Source organism: Hyperolius riggenbachi, chromosome 5, assembly GCF_040937935.1.
Source record: "Hyperolius riggenbachi isolate aHypRig1 chromosome 5, aHypRig1.pri, whole genome shotgun sequence".
NCBI lineage: Eukaryota > Metazoa > Chordata > Amphibia > Anura > Hyperoliidae > Hyperolius > Hyperolius riggenbachi.
This window is the reverse complement of record NC_090650.1, coordinates 122,014,602-122,031,338: the sequence shown is the minus strand read 5'-3', so window position 1 is coordinate 122,031,338 and position 16,737 is coordinate 122,014,602. Positions and strand designations below refer to the sequence as shown.

The 16,737-nt window shown below is 47.8% G+C and overlaps 1 protein-coding gene across 12 annotated transcripts in view; it reads left to right on the top strand.

The window, feature by feature from the left end:
- The window catches only part of GADL1 (glutamate decarboxylase like 1), a 437,687-nt gene that overhangs the window by 259,304 nt on the left and 161,646 nt on the right, over positions 1 to 16,737 (top strand). For all 12 annotated transcript variants that reach the window (XR_011020806.1, XM_068236211.1, XM_068236209.1 and 9 more), the window contains 2 exons: positions 2,601 to 2,665; positions 9,485 to 9,566. Coding sequence is in view for 11 of the 12 variants with exons in the window: in XM_068236211.1 (XP_068092312.1) it covers positions 2,601 to 2,665; positions 9,485 to 9,566 (147 nt within the window). In the remaining variant the exon portion in view is untranslated. The remainder of the gene's footprint in view (positions 1 to 2,600; positions 2,666 to 9,484; positions 9,567 to 16,737) is intronic.

Below are 16,737 nucleotides of genomic sequence, written 5' to 3'. Positions count from 1 at the left end.
GCGGAGCTGGGTGAGGGGCAATAAAAAAAAGATTGATAAGCTTTCCTAAGCATCATTACATGCTCACAGTTGTCAATACACTCAGTCTGAGTGGGAATGTAACAGCAGCTTAGGGAGGAAAGACAAGAAAGACAGGGTTGTACTAGCAACATGAGATGAGCCCTGTTGTTATGCTTGAATGTTGCCTCCAAAAGGGCTGTTATACGTAAATCTTACATAGATAGCCACTCTTGATGTCTGCCGCAGCTACATGAAGTATAACCAGAGTCCTGTGTGGCAGGATGAGCTTCCCCCTTCTGTGATGCTATCCAGCTCACTCTACAGATGTACTTTAGTGTGCTTTCAGCACGTCTTTCACACACTGACTCTGGCTGTTTCTGCAGCTCACTCGAGGAAGATGGGATGAGCCAGGCCAGCCAGAGATCAGTGAAGGGCAGTTGGAGGAGCCTGGAGAAGGCGGTGCGGAAGGACAGGAGTGAGTGACGTCACGTGACTCACGAAGTCAGTCGGTGGCCGCGGAGACAAGTAGGAGAGGCGGCGCTACAGTGACTGATACTCACAATGACAATTTGATGACAACACACAATCACAGCGGCACTGCCGCTGCGGTTTGCATGCAGGACAAGGGGATTGGGGTGGAGGAGTCTGGAGACAGTGAGTGATGTGTATGCACCGTCTCTGGGAACAGCATTAATTAGTAATTGCCTGCACTGCCTAGCTGCTGCCTCAGTACACGTACACAGGTTGGGGTGGGGGGCCCAGCCACCTGGGCCCCCCCTCAAGGCTTCAGGAGCCGGGCCCAGTCGCACGTGCGACTGCTGCAACCTCGGGCCCTACGTCAGTGTGTACTAGCAACATGAGATGAGCCCTGTTGTTATGCTTGAATGTTGCCCCCAAATGGGCTATTATACCTAAATCTTACATAGATATCCAATCTTGATGTCTGCCGCAGCTACATGAAGTATAACTGGAGTCCTGTGTGGCAGGATGAGCTTCCCCCTTCCGTGATGCTATCCAGATCACTCTACAGATGTACTTTAGTGTGCTCTCAGCATGTCTTTCACACACTGACTCTGGCTGTTTCTGCAGCTCACTCGAGGAAGATGGGAGGAGCCAGGCCAGCCAGAGATCAGTGAAGGGCCAATTGGAGCCTGGAGGGGGCGGTGCGGAAGGACAGGAGTGAGTGACTCATGAAGTCAGTCGGTGGCCGCGGACACAAGTAGGAGAGGCGGCGCCAGAGTGACTGATAGTCACAATGAAAATATGATGATGACACACAATCACAGCGGCGCTGCCGTTGTGGTTTGCGTGTGAGACAGAGGAAATTGGGGAGGAGGAGTCAGTCTGGAGACAGTGAGTGATGTGTCTGCACCATCTCTGGGAGCTGCATTAATTAGTAATTGCCTGCACTGCCTAGCTGCTGCCTCAGTACACGCACACAGGTGGGGGGGCCCAATTTTTCTGCTATGACTTAACTGAACACTATTCTCACACAGAACCCTCCCTTGCCAATGCCTAACCTTAACTGTCCTCCCCCATGACTAACCCATAAAAACACCCCCATGCCAAACCGTAACTCTCCCCCCCCAAGCCTAATCCTTTGAAGGGACTCCGAGCTCAAAATAAAAACAAAATCGGTACTCACCTGGGGCTTTCTGTAGCCCAATGTAGGTCAGGAGGTCCCATGGCGTCCATCTGGCTCTTCACCCAGGGCCTGGTCAGAAATGGCTCCCTGGCGGCACCCAATGACACTGGGCCTGAGTGTCGGGCTCCTCTTCCTGAAACGTCACGTCTGTCGTCACCACGCCGGCCGATCTCGCATCATGGATACCATACGTGATCAAGCAAGGACGGACTACATTTTTTTCAAATACAATGTGGAAAAGATTTCAGCCCCTATCTGGGTCCTATTGAAACACAGAGACGTTGGCTGAAAGGCTTGTAAATTAGCATTTGTGCAATCTCAATGTTGTTAAAAGAAAAACAAACATATACTGATAGTTGTATTGGCTTCTATCAAACAGACCCTAGGTTGTGGTAGGCTAGGGACATTTGAGTCTGTATTAGACACTAACCCTGGGAACACATCCGATTTCCCGTGCAAACGATAGTACGTATAAAAACCTTAACCGAAAATCGACAGTAATTTTATCGTCCACCTGCTACCCACGTGTACATTTTCTGTTTTTACTATGTTCTCGACCAATTACGCTCACTATTGATGACACATATTTAATTTCAACATGTCCGATACCATTTCGATCGAGAACACATTTGATTCTGCCCATAAAATCGCTCAAGTGTGCTAAAAAAATGCTTCCGATTTTGGTTGCGGTTTGATCCGTACTATCAATCGCACGGGAAATCGGGTGAAAAAACATAGCGTGTGTTCCCAGCATTACAGTGTGTGACTTGTTTAATGTGCTGTGTAAAATGCTGAAAAAAATGTCACTGTATGAATGTAATCTCCCTGACAGTCAATAAACTGAGATTTTTAGGTGCAGGTTTATTTTGATAATTCACTTCTGACAATACGTAACTAAAACTTTTATTTTATATTATATGAGATTTTTCACATTGTGTTGATTATATTTTTAAAGGCATCATGGGGAGGATCAGCTTTGATGTCTAGAAAATCTAGAAAACTATTGCACGGTATTGACAGGTGAGTACAGCACTGTTCATACATTCCAGCATGACATGTTATGGCTGTTCAGTAGTGTAGGAGCAGGGAATACATTAATTAGCTTGGTGGGTGGATACTAGTGTTGGGCGAACATCTAGATGTTCGGGTTCGGGCCGAACAGGCCGAACATGGCCGCGATGTTCGGGTGTTCGACCCGAACTCCGAACATAATGGAAGTCAATGGGGACCCGAACTTTTGTGGTTTGTAAAGCCTCCTTACATGCTACATACCCCAAATTTACAGGGTATGTGCACCTTGGGAGTGGGTACAAGAGGAAAAAAAAATTAGCAAAAAGAGCTTATAGTTTTTGAGAAAATCGATTTTAAAGTTTCAAAGGGAAAACTGTCTTTTAAATGCGGGAAATGTCTGTTTTCTTTGCACAGGTAACATGTTTTTTGTCGGCATGCAGTCATAAATGTAATACATATAAGAGGTTCCAGGAAAAGGGACCGGTAACGCTAACCCAGCAGCAGCACACGTGATGGAACAGGAGGAGGGTGGCGCAGGAGGAGAAGAAGGCCACGCTTTGTGAGACACAACAACCCCGGCCTTGCATGAGGGCAAGAAGCGTGCGGATAGCATGCTTTGTACCGCCATGCAGTCATAAATGTAATAAAGATAAGTGGTTCAATAAACAGGGACCACGCGGCAACGCTAACCCAGCAGCAGCAGACGTGATGGAACAGGAGCAGGCGCAGGAGGAGAAGGCCACGCTTTGTGAGACACAACAACCCAGGCCTTGCATGAGGGCAAGAAGCGTGCGGATAGCATGCTTTGTACCGCCATGCAGTCATAAATGTAATAAAGATAAGTGGTTCAATAAACAGGGACCACGCGGCAACGCTAACCCAGCAGCAGCAGACGTGATGGAACAGGAGCAGGCGCAGGAGGAGAAGGCCACGCTTTGTGAGACACAACAACCCAGGCCTTGCATGTGGACAAAAAGCGTGCGGATATAGCAGCAATGCTTTTTGCCGCCATGCAGTCATAAATGTAATACAGATGAGAGGTTCAATAAACAGGGCCCGGAAACGCAACACCATCCCAGATGTTCATTGGTCATGTTACTTGGTTGGGGTCCTGGAGTGTTGCGTAGTCATTTCCAATCCAGGATTGATTCATTTTAATTTGAGTCAGACGGTCTGCATTTTCTGTAGAGAGGCGGATACGCCGATCTGTGACGATGCCTCCGGCAGCACTGAAACAGCGTTCCGACATAACGCTGGCTGCCGGGCAAGCCAGCACCTCTATTGCGTACATTGCCAGTTCGTGCCAGGTGTCTAGCTTCGATACCCAATAGTTGAAGGGTGCAGATGGATGGTTCGACACAGCTACGCCATCTGACATGTAGTCCTTGACCATCTTCTCCAGGCGATCGGTGTTGGAGGTGGATCTGCACGCTTGCTGTTCAGTGGGCTGCGGCTGCATGGGTGTCAGAAAATTTTCCCACTCCAAGGACACTGCCGATACCATTCCCTTTTGGGTACTAGCTGCGGCTTGCGTTGTTTGCTGCCCTCCTGGTCGTCCTGGGTTTGCGGAAGTCAGTCTGTCTGCGTACAACTGGCTAGAGGAGGGGGAGGATGTCAATCTCCTCTCTAAAGTCTCCACAAGGGCCTGCTGGTATTCTTCCATTTTGACCTGTCTGACTCTTTCTTCAAGCAGTTTTGGAACATTGTGTTTGTACCGTGGATCCAGAAGGGTATAAACCCAGTAATTGGTGTTGTCCAGAATGCGCACAATGCGTGGGTCACGTTCAATGCAGTCTAGCATGAATTGAGCCATGTGTGCCAGAGTCCTACCAGAATCCTCATCATCCTCTTGTGAGCGTTGTGATAGTTGTTGTGATGCATCATAGTCGTCACCTTCCTCCTGGTCTGCTTCTGCTGACCATTCGCGTTGAATTGTGGAAGTCCAACGTGCACCGCTCTGGCCCTCGTCAGTGGTGGCATGAAATTCCTGCTCCAACTCCAGCTGTTCCTCCTCCTCTTCTTCGTCATAGCTGCTGGGGCCAGCGTTCCCTGAGGCGGATGGCCTGATGTTGGTACCATCACGCTGATCGTTTTCTCCTTCAGATTCCCCCAGTTGCATCATGACAGCTGTTTCCTTGATTTTTAACATCGACCTCTTCAGTAAACACAGCAGTGGTATGGTAATGCTGACTGAAGAGTTGTCACTGCTCACAAGCAACGTGGATTGCTCAAAATTTTGGAGGACTTGGCAGAGGTCCAACATGTTGGCCCAATCGGATCCACAGAAGCTTGGCAGCTGGCCGGATGCGCCTCGGTACTGCGCCGTCATGTACTGGACCACTGCACTCTTCTGCTCGCAAAAGCGGGCTAGCATGTGCAGCGTAGAATTCCAGCGCGTAGGGACATCACACAGCAAGCGATGGTGGGGGAGATTGAAGCGCTCCTGCATCTTGGCGAGTGCCCCCGAAGCAGTACTGGAATTTCTACAATGTTTGGACACTCGACGCACCTTCAACAGCAGATCGGGCACGCCTGGGTATGTCCTCAGGAACCGCTGAACTACTAGGTTCATCACGTGCGCCAGGCAAGGGATGTGTGTCAGCTTAGCCAACCTTAAAGCGCGAATGAGATTACTCCCATTATCACACACAACCATGCCCGGTTTCAGGTCCAGCGGTGCCAGCCACAAATCCGTCTGTTCCTTTATTCCCCTCCAAATTTCCTCCCCTGTGTGCTGCTTATCCCCAAGGCAGATTAGCTTCAGCAACGCTTGCTGACGCATGCCAACAGCTGTGCTGCACTGCTTCCACGATCCTACTGCTGCTGGGTTAGCGTTTCCGGATGAGGTACAGCTTTGAGATGCGTTGGAGGAGAAGGAGTCAGAGAGGTAGGTGCTGCTGTTATCCAGTGGGAGGGACGGCGGTGCAGCTGTTTGTGGCGTGGGCAACACCCGTGCCGTAGCAGGTGAGGAATCGCTGCCAGGCTCCACAAGGTTCACCCAGTGCGCGGTAAGGGAGATGTATCGACCCTGGCCGAACGCACTCGTCCAGGTGTCAGTGGTGAGGTGAACCTTGCAGGCAACGGCATTCTTCAAGCTTCGGGTTATTTTGCTGACCACGTGCTCATGCAACTCAGGCACTGCAGAGCGTGCAAAGTGGTAGCGGCTGGGAACCACGTAACGTGGGATGGCCACTGACATCATGCCCTTGAAGCTGTTTGTCTCCACCAATCGATATGGCAGCATTTCGCAGGCCAGAAGCTTGGCTATGCTGGCTGTTACTGCCACGGCCCGGGGGTCATTTGCTGGCAATTTCCTCTTGCGCTCAAACATCTCCGACACAGACAACTGAACCGTAGCGCTGCACACGGAAGGGCTGTTGGTTGTTGTGTTTGATGAACACTGGGAGACCTCAAGAGCACTACTCCGGAAAGTGACAGTGTCAGCGTCGTCTGATGTTTGTGAATGTTGTGAACCACGCAATGGCTGGGCTACTGCTGCTGCTGAGGCGGGTCTGGTGAACCCAAGGGAGGCAGTGTTGTTTCTGGTACCCTGTCCTGACGCGTTTGCCCAAAGAGTGGGATGTTTGGATAGCATGTGACGGCTCATGCTGGTGGTGGAGAGGTTGTTAATATTTTTCCCCCTGCTCAGGCGGGTCTTGCACACCTTGCAAATCGCCATGGTAACATCCTCAGTGCAGTCTTCAAAGAAAGCCCAGACTTTGGAGCACCTGCCTCCTTGCTGGCGATTTCTGTTTGCTCCTCTTTTGCCTCTCACTTGAACTTCCACGCTTGTGGTGCCTGAAATTGCGCGCCGCCTACCTTGTGGCACAAGGCGAACTCGTGCAGCAGTGTGTTCTTCAACAGACTCATCTGTGCTGCTGCTACGACGGCGATGTTCTCGTTCACAAACAAAATCTGGGTCTCTGTCCACATTGTCCATACCCTCCTCTTCCATTTCCTCAAACTCGTCATATGTCATTGTGGGCCACCGCCGTGGAGTAGAGCTCCCCACAACAACCTCTGTGCAGCACACTCCAACGTCGTCTTCCAGATCTTGTCGGCCGACCTCCTGCAATTGCAACCCCTCCTGCCCAAATTGCTCTGGGATTTGGGTTTCCGAGTCCTCTTCGGACTCGCCTTGTATTTCAGTGCGCGGTGCATTTCCCACAGTTAACGGTTGTGAATCCAGGCACAACATTTCTGGCTGTTCCTCCATTGACCTTTGAAAGGTGGAAGTTTGTTGGGCTGGGAATAGCTCCTGCGAATACCCCATTGTGTCCTGAGGTAATTCATCGGACTGGTTATCTGGCAGTTGTGTGCGTGGTGTCGCTGCCGGTTGTGTCAGCTTTGTGCCCACTGGCTCCTTGTAACTGGCTGAGGACTCGGACCTCGTGCGTGATGTGCTGGTGCTGCTTAACCCACTGCTGGACGCTTGAGAGGTCATCCAAGTAATTATCTGGTCCTGTTCTTTTGGATTTGTGAGGGTTGTTGTCCTGGACAACATGGGCGGTATTGAGTGGGTTTTCTTGGGTGCTCCCCTGTGGCCTGTACGTGAACCGTCAGGGGAAACACCTCTTCCCTTGCCCCTCCCTCTTTCACCGGATTTCTTCCTCATTTCACTTATCCTTACAGTACACGCTGACTGGCAGCAGTACAGTGGCAGTACAGAAATGCTATACAGTACCACTATTCCCAGCAGCGACACAGAGCACAATGCTATACAGTGACGGGTGAGCGGTGTACCACTATTCCCAGCAGCGACACAGAGCACAATGCTATACAGTGACGGGTGAGCGGTGTACCACTATTCCCAGCAGTGACACAGAGCACAATGCTATACAGTGACGGGTGAGCGGTGTACCACTATTCCCAGCAGCGACACAGAGCACAATGCTATACAGTGGCGAACGAGCGGTGTACCACTATTCCCAGCAGACACAGAACAGTACACAGAATGCTATATAGTGTGGCTGAACGAGCGGTGTACCACTATTCCCAGCAGACACAGAACAGTACACAGAATGCTATATAGTGTGGCTGAACGAGCGGTGTACTACTGTTCCCAGCAGACACAGAACAGTACACAGAATGCTATATAGTGTGGCTGAACGAGCGGTGTACTACTGTTCCCAGCAGACACAGAACAGTACACAGAATGCTATATAGTGTGGCTGAACGAGCGGTGTACCACTGTTCCCAGCAGACACAGAACAGTACACAGAATGCTATATAGTGTGGCTGAACGAGCGGTGTACCACTATTCCCAGCAGACACAGAACAGTACACAGAATGCTATATAGTGTGGCTGAACGAGCGGTGTACTACTGTTCCCAGCAGACACAGAACAGTACACAGAATGCTATATAGTGTGGCTGAACGAGCGGTGTACCACTGTTCCCAGCAGACACAGAACAGTACACAGAATGCTATATAGTGTGGCTGAACGAGCGGTGTACCACTATTCCCAGCAGACACAGAACAGTACACAGAATGCTATATAGTGTGGCTGAACGAGCGGTGTACCACTATTCCCAGCAGACACAGAACAGTACACAGAATGCTATATAGTGTGGCTGAACGAGCGGTGTACTACTGTTCCCAGCAGACACAGAACAGTACACAGAATGCTATATAGTGTGGCTGAACGAGCGGTGTACTACTGTTCCCAGCAGACACAGAACAGTACACAGAATGCTATATAGTGTGGCTGAACGAGCGGTGTACCACTATTCCCAGCAGACACAGAACAGTACACAGAATGCTATATAGTGTGGCTGAACGAGCGGTGTACCACTATTCCCAGCAGACACAGAACAGTACACAGAATGCTATATAGTGTGGCTGAACGAGCGGTGTACCACTGTTCCCAGCAGACACAGAACAGTACACAGAATGCTATATAGTGTGGCTGAACGAGCGGTGTACTACTGTTCCCAGCAGACACAGAACAGTACACAGAATGCTATATAGTGTGGCTGAACGAGCGGTGTACTACTGTTCCCAGCAGACACAGAACAGTACACAGAATGCTATATAGTGTGGCTGAACGAGCGGTGTACTACTGTTCCCAGCAGACACAGAACAGTACACAGAATGCTATATAGTGTGGCTGAACGAGCGGTGTACTACTGTTCCCAGCAGACACAGAACAGTACACAGAATGCTATATAGTGTGGCTGAACGAGCGGTGTACTACTGTTCCCAGCAGACACAGAACAGTACACAGAATGCTATATAGTGTGGCTGAACGAGCGGTGTACTACTGTTCCCAGCAGACACAGAACAGTACACAGAATGCTATATAGTGTGGCTGAACGAGCGGTGTACTACTGTTCCCAGCAGTGACACACAATGACTGGGGGGGACCCTGGCTAGCGTGGCTGGAGCGCGAACTACCCTGCCTGCCTACCCAAAGCTAAACCCACAGACAAATGGCGGAGATATGACGTGGTTCGGGTATTTATTTACCCGAACCACGTGACAGTTCGGCCAATCAGAGCGCGTTCGGGTCCGAACCACGTGACCCGTTCGGCCAATCACAGCGCTAGCCGAACGTTCGGGGAACGTTCGGCCATGCGCTCTTAGTTCGGCCATATGGCCGAACGGTTTGGCCGAGCACCGTCAGGTTTTCGGCCGAACTCGAACATCACCCGAACAGGGTGATGTTCTGCAGAACCCGAACAGTGGCGAACACTGTTCGCCCAACACTAGTGGATACTGGGGCTGCACTGCTGTGATGCTATGATCCTTTTATCAGGATGATGTTAGCACAAGCTGCATGCACTGTATGTTTTATAGATTCATTTATAGAACACTTTTTCTTCCTAGGGCTGATTCCGTTGCCTGGAATCCTCATAAAATGCTAATGGCCGGGATCCAGTGCTGCGCTTTTCTGGTGAAAGATAACACAGTGAGTAACACAATCCAGTTATATCTATTTCGTATATTGTCCATAGTAAAAGTCAAATCCCTGTTCATCTTCAGAAATGTTCTTTTGACTTGTTGCTTTGAAAATGTCATCATTAAGAGTATCAGTTCTTTTACTTAAAGCACACTTGAACTGAGAGGGGTATGGAGGTTGCCGTATTTATTTCCTTTTGAACAATACCAGTTGCCTGGCTGTACTGCTGATCCTCTGCCTCTAATTCTTTTAGCCATAGACCCCCTAACAAGCATGCAGATTAGTAAATTGTGACTGAAGTCTGACAGGATTAGCAGCATTCTTTTTTCACATGTGTAATCCGGATACTATTACAGCCAAAGAGATCATCAGGTTGCCAGACAACTGGTATTGTTTAAAATTAAATAAATATGTCAGCCTTTCAGTTCAGGTGTACTTTAAGTCTGGTTAAAATGGTTTAAAATCAGGCTCCAATAATAATATAGATACGATAGACTAAACAAAAGGATTGTAAAACATTATCCATGTGTGAGCGTAATATCACCTGGGCCTGGAATGTGATCATGATATGTAGAAAACCATGGACTATTGTGGTAGGGGCAAACCCAGGATTTTAAAGGGGGGGTATTACTGAAAGTTCTCCCTCAGCCACGCACAATACAGTATAATAATATGGCAGGACATCATGCTGGGTACACATAATGAAAATTTCACGTCCGAATGACAGGATATGATAATTATTTCCAACATGTCCAATCTGCTTCTGATCGACAATGGGATCGATCAGGAGCAGTTTGGATACAGATAATAATGACAGCTGACATTGGTAATGAAGGGGAAAGTAAAGCATCCACATAGCAGGGCACAGGGCTGTGCTCATACCTGGCTCTGTGCTCTGTTAAGTTCCCCAGAGCTGCTCCATGCTCTGTACACACACTGTTGCTCCATGCTCTGTACACATGGCGCTGCTCCATCCAGTCAACTGTAGCAGGTAAAAAAGGGGGCGGTGCTGTGAGCTGCAGCATACCTGCAGATATTCTGGTGTCTCAACTTGTGCCTGTCCCCAGACACTGCATCAGCCCTGGTCTGAGGGAGGATTCCAGGCAGCTGTAATTCCCCCCCCCCCCCCCCCCCCCTGCGTTTGCCTATGGCTCTACTGTAATTAACAGGGTAATATCACATGCATGTATGTTTATTCATCACACTGCCTGTTTTGCAGTTGGATGTTTATTGATTTTTTTTCTTATTGTGTGTGTTTGCAGTATGTAAGACATGAATAAAGATATAAAGATATACAAATGGCTTAAACTCCCCCTTCTCCAGATAGTAATTAACCCTGTTAGGAGCATATCTAAAATCTTCCCCACCTCCATGCTCCCTTGAGAAAGAGTGAGAGTAATTAAAGGGTACCAAAACTGAGAAGGATATGGATTTTTCGTTTTAAAATAATACCAGTTGCCTGACTCTCCTGCTGATCCTGTGTCTCTAATACTTTTAGCCACAACCCCTCAACAAGCATGCAGATCAGGTGTTCTTACTGAAGTCAGAATGGATTAGCTGCATACCTGTTTCAGGTGTGTGATTCAACCACTACTGCAGCCAAAGAGATCAGCAGGACTGCCAGGCAACTGGTATTGTTTAGAAGGAAACATCTATATCCTTCTCATTTAAGGTTCCCTTTAAGTAGGTGGCATCTGGTGCTACCTGGGCACCACCTTCATTAGGAGGTAAGCAAGTAGTCATCCCGACTTGGGTGAATATATAAAAGGGATAGTTTACGGTGCCCTTACTTATCCACACAAAGATTTAAAACATTGGCAAGGTAAAACAGGTTGGGCTTAATTCACTAAGACAAATAGCATGCCTTATCAGAGTTAACACGCCTTATCAGAGTTAACAAACCTTATCAGAGTAGCATAGCGAGCGCTACAAATTTATGCCTGCTAATTGGCAATAACGAGAGATCCACTCGTCCTGCCCTGAGCCCCTGCAGGTCTAATCACTTTAAAGGACATTATCCCCACACTTTGATTGGCCAAACAGGCTGCCTGTCACTTGACAGGAAACTTGACAGGCAGCCTATTGGGCCAATCAAAGTGCAGGGATAATGTCCTTTAATGTGAACAGGATGGGAGCTGCAAGTTCGTCGTGCTCGCTATGCTAATCTGATAAGGCATGCCAACTCTGATAAGGCATGTTAACTTTAATAAGGCATTTTAACTCTGATAAGGCATGCTATTTGTCTTAGTGCAGTGCTGTCCAACTGGCGGCCCGCGGGCTGCATCCGGCCCGCCAGGCCACCTGCTGCGGCCCGCTCGTCTCCCTGGGATGCAGGCATGGCTTGCGCTATGGGCGCCATGCCTGCTCCCTCTTATTGTGTCCCCGCTGGCCTCTCCGGTGTCCCCGCTGGCCTCTCCTATGTCCCCCTGCTGCCGCTGCCTCTCCTATGTCCCCCCGCTGCCGCTGCCTCACAGATCAGACCTCACAGATCGCGGCGACTGATGTAAACAGAGGGCGCATGGTACCCGCACGGAGTACGTCACATGCGGAAGTGAATCATTAGTCACTTCCGCATGTGACGTTCTGCCGCGCGGGTGTCATGCGCGCGCTCTGCTTGCTTCAGTCACCGCGATCTGTGAGGTCTGATCTGTGAGGCAGCAGCGGCATCGTCAGCGGGGACACTGGAGAGGCCAGCCGGGACACCGGAGAGGCCAGCGGGGACACAGGAGAGGCCAGCCCCAGAGGTAACGGGCTCGCTACTGGTGGGGGCACCTGTCACTAGCTGGGGGGGCTCCTGTCACTATCTAACTGGGGGGGCTCCTGTCACTATCTAACTGGGGGGGCACCTGTCACTATCTAACTGGGGGGGCTCCTGTCACTATCTAACTGGGGGGGCTCCTGTCACTATCTAACTGGCTGGGCACCTGTCACTATCTAACTGGGGGGGCTCCTGTCACTATCTAACTGGGGGGGCACCTGTCACTATCTAACTGGGGGGGGGACACCTGTCACTATCTAGCTGGGGGGGGGACACCTGTCACTATCTAGCTGGGGGGCACCTGTCACTATCTAAGTGGGGGGCACCTGTCACTATCTAAGTGGGGGGCACCTGTCACTATCTAAGTGGGGGGCACCTGTCACTATCTAAGTGGGGGGCACCTGTCACTATCTAAGTGGGGGGCACCTGTCACTAAAGGGGCATTCTGCTTATTTATGTGAAATGCTGTCTATTTATGTGCCTCATGACTGCTGAATTTGTCTTGTTGGGGGCCTCATGATTTGTTGGGGGCATCACGATTGCTAAATTTGTCTTGTTGGGGGCCTCAAGATTGCTGAATGTGTCTTGTTGGGGGCCTCATGATTTTTTGGGGGCCTCATGATTGCTAAATTTGTCTTGTTGGGGGCATCATGATTGCTGAATTTGTCTTGTTGGGGGCCTCATGATTTGTTGGGGGCCTCATGATTGCTGAATTTGTCTTGTTGGGGGTCACATGATTGCGAACTGTGAGACTATGGAAAAGCTGAATCGTCATCATGAGACAATAGCATTAAACCTACTTTTTTAGCTTTTTAAAACGGAAAATAAAACTGGGAGGTTCTAAAAAAAACCCCACATTTTTCAGGAGTAGGATGGATGAAATTGTTTATCTTCACAGTTTATTTTCAACTTGGATTTTCCATAATGTTCATGTATGAGTTAAAACGTTTGTATGTAGTTTAAATTGCTGTTGCCACTTTGCGATAAGTGACTTTTGGGTTGCAGTTTGGACACTCGGCCTCCAAAAGGTTCGCCACCACTGTCCTAATCTAATGTCCCACATTGCTAAGTTCATGTAAATTTGTCTCCACCCGTGGCCACACCCGCATTCTGGTCCATGGCCACACCCATTTTTCGGCGCGGCGCGCATTTTTTCCGGGGGGGGGGGGGGGGGGGGGGGGGGGGGCCTGCGGCTCTAGCAAGAACCTTCGGCCCTCCACCATGGGGTCTGAAAAAAAAATGGCCCTCCATGCCCATGAAGTTGGACAGCACTGTCTTAGTGAATCAAGCCCATTATATGATAAATTACATACCTGGCTTTCTAATTATTTTATCAAGATCCACCTTCTTTCCTTCATCTGTAATACTCTTTCTTAACTAAATAACTAAAACCAAAAACACTGAATAATAACTACCCTAATTAATCCTTGAATTGGAACATGTATTTCTTCTCATCTAAAAAGTCTGACATATAGTTGACACACACATGAGTACAAAACATGAGGGGGATAAGGCTGCTGCAATATGTGAGCTTGCAAAAATGTACACATATTACTACTCCCACAATGGCTAGTGCAATGCATATAGCCTGCTCCCAGTCACTGCCAGTCACTCCCCCCACAAGTTATACATACATAAACAGATAACCCTACACATCCAACATGTTTGGGTCTCTACTGAGGGCTTTGTCAGGAATCAGGATAAACATATAACAAGAAAGTGCAAATGTGGAACACAGTGTTATTGCAAGCAGCTCTCAGATGAGCCAAATACAAGGACTAACCAGGGTAGTTGTTATTCATTGTTTGGATTTGTACTGATTTCTACCTTGTGTTTGTTTTTAACTAAACAATTACAAAGATGCCATCCAAACTCACTGCTCCACCACCACAAATCATTAGGGACCTAGGTACTTGCATGCCTGGATTTCCCACTTACATCATTCTCTTCTATCTGTGCCCACCTATTCTCCTCCTATTGTGTCCTACTGCCGTCATCAACTCTTCTCCTTCTTCTGTGTTTCCTGATCGTCCTCCATATGCAATTCACGTAATGTTCCTGTGGTCCCTATCTTGTCCCTTCTCCTGCTTCAGTTCTCTCTTGAGATCTTTCTTCTCCCTCCAATTCATCAACCCCTGTGCCCCAAGAGTTCTCCTTCTCCCCATTCTATACTTCCTGTGCCACCAGCTACATTCTCTTTTTTCTGTGCTCACCTGCTTCCCACGCCACTTCTATTGTTTTACCCCTGCTGATAACCAATGGGAAATTGAATAAAACCGCTCTATTATTATTATTTAGTATTTATATAGCGCCGACATATTATGCAGCGCTGTACAGTGTATATATATATATATCTTGTCACTAACTGTCCCTCAAGGAGCTCACATTCTAATCCCTACCATTGCCATATGTCTATATCATGTAGTGTAAGTACTGTAGTCTAGGGCCAATTTTTTAGGGGGAGCCAATTAACTTATCCGTATGTTTTTGGAATGTGGGAGGAAACTGGAGTGCCCGGAGGAAACCCACGCAGACACGGAGAGAACATACAAACTCTTTGCAGATAGTGCCCTGGCTGGAATTCGAACCAGGGACCCAGCGCTGCAAGGCGAGAGAGCTAACCACTACGCCACCATGCTGCTCTAGCAGTTCTAAGAAGTGTTTCCACACCATGTCCTACACCTGATTCAGAGAAGAACCATGACAGCTGTTTTATTCCATTTCCAGATAGACATCCACTCTGTGTAAGGCGTGCTTATAATGGGGATGCAAGGGCGTACGTAATATAAGGTCGCCAGTGAGCTGGGTGCAGGGTGAACCCAATAACAGCTCCCCATACTGCCGCTCAAATTTCTGGCCAGCGGCATTAAATACTATTCCCCCTCTGAGGCATAGCAACTTAGTGGGAGAAGTAATTCCAGGTCTGGCGACCAACGGAACCCCAGATTTCTTTTGCACGGGGCGCGGACTATAGCACTCGGCGATGAGCACTACTGGTTCAAATGCAGTGCTTCAAAATGTGCTTCAAAATGTAATATATGAAGCGGATCACTGGGGCAACCTGTTTCTGCAAAGATATTAGCACAGGTAGATTCTATATGTATCCTAGCACAGGATTCCTTAACAGTTTTTAATCAATTAATGTGTTGCACTGTCCAGAATAATAACTATGCATTCTGTTAATTTATTAGTTACCGGTGACAGTTACATGATCTCCGGCTGTGTATTTCTACATTAACAAGCTCATGTTTTACATCTCATATTCTTGTAGCTTGTGCACATTGCAGGGGCTTGTCACTTCTGTATGGTGTGTTACTGTTAGGTTCTTCCACAAAGGCATTTGGCGACATTATCAAGCACAGTAGTTTGTTATAATAAGATCAAATGTAGTATATTTTGAACTTTTGTGAACTTTTGATTTGTAAATAAAAAAAAAATAAAAAAAAGAAAGTCCACAAAAGGTAATCACAGCTCTCATACAGCTTATTAGGAGCTCTCGTTTGCGGGGCTGCTTGAAATCTTGGACTCGTTGAGGAAATGTGAAGCTGATTGCTGCGTTTGACAGTTTGCTCTTTTCACTTTGCATGGCAGTTATATTTAGCTACACCAGCAACCATACACTTGTACAGTGGTGTGTTTCTTCACTACGTCTTCTGCAGATTTTTTTTTTTTATTTACAGTGCAGCAGAGTTGACATAACATACTGATTCATCATTAGCTCTTATGTAATTTTTTTCTTATGCAAGATAAAGTACAAAATAAAGTGTAGCTAGGTATGCTGTGAAACATAGAACTTGAACACAGCTCGAAAATGACATAGTACGCTGTTTCTTGAGTTTTTTGACGGTTTTGACAGTTTATCTCCTAATTTTTTTTTTTTATAAATGGTGTAATTACTCTCTGAGAAAGTAGTTCTGAAATATCTGAAGTTTATTATTCTTGGCATTCTTTTATATTATCGTACAGGTAACAGGTACCCTGTGCTAAACAGTTTTGGTATTCTATTTGGTTATTTGATCAAATCATTTGATTGAATCTGATCAGATGCGATGATTTGATTGAATCTGCTAGAAATCAATGCCGCAAATGATTCCTAATTTACCAATTTTCAGACGAAATCAGATGATTCAGTCAATCCTACCAGACAAAAATTTTCAGTTTGTAGGGAAATACAGAAAGGAACACTGAGAGCCCAATACAGAATGCCGCCACAAGGCTGTTAACGAGCCAACCCTACCATTGCCACATAACACCAACCCTCTGTCATGAGGCGCTGAGTGAAATTCTGACCTTTTACTGCCATATACTCCTCGTTTTGCCTGATGAAGCAGGGTTAAACCTGCGAAATGCGTTGCAACCTTGGTTTTGGAGTATGTCAATAAATGTACGTCTGTTTTGAAATTGACAGTTCTTGTGTCAATG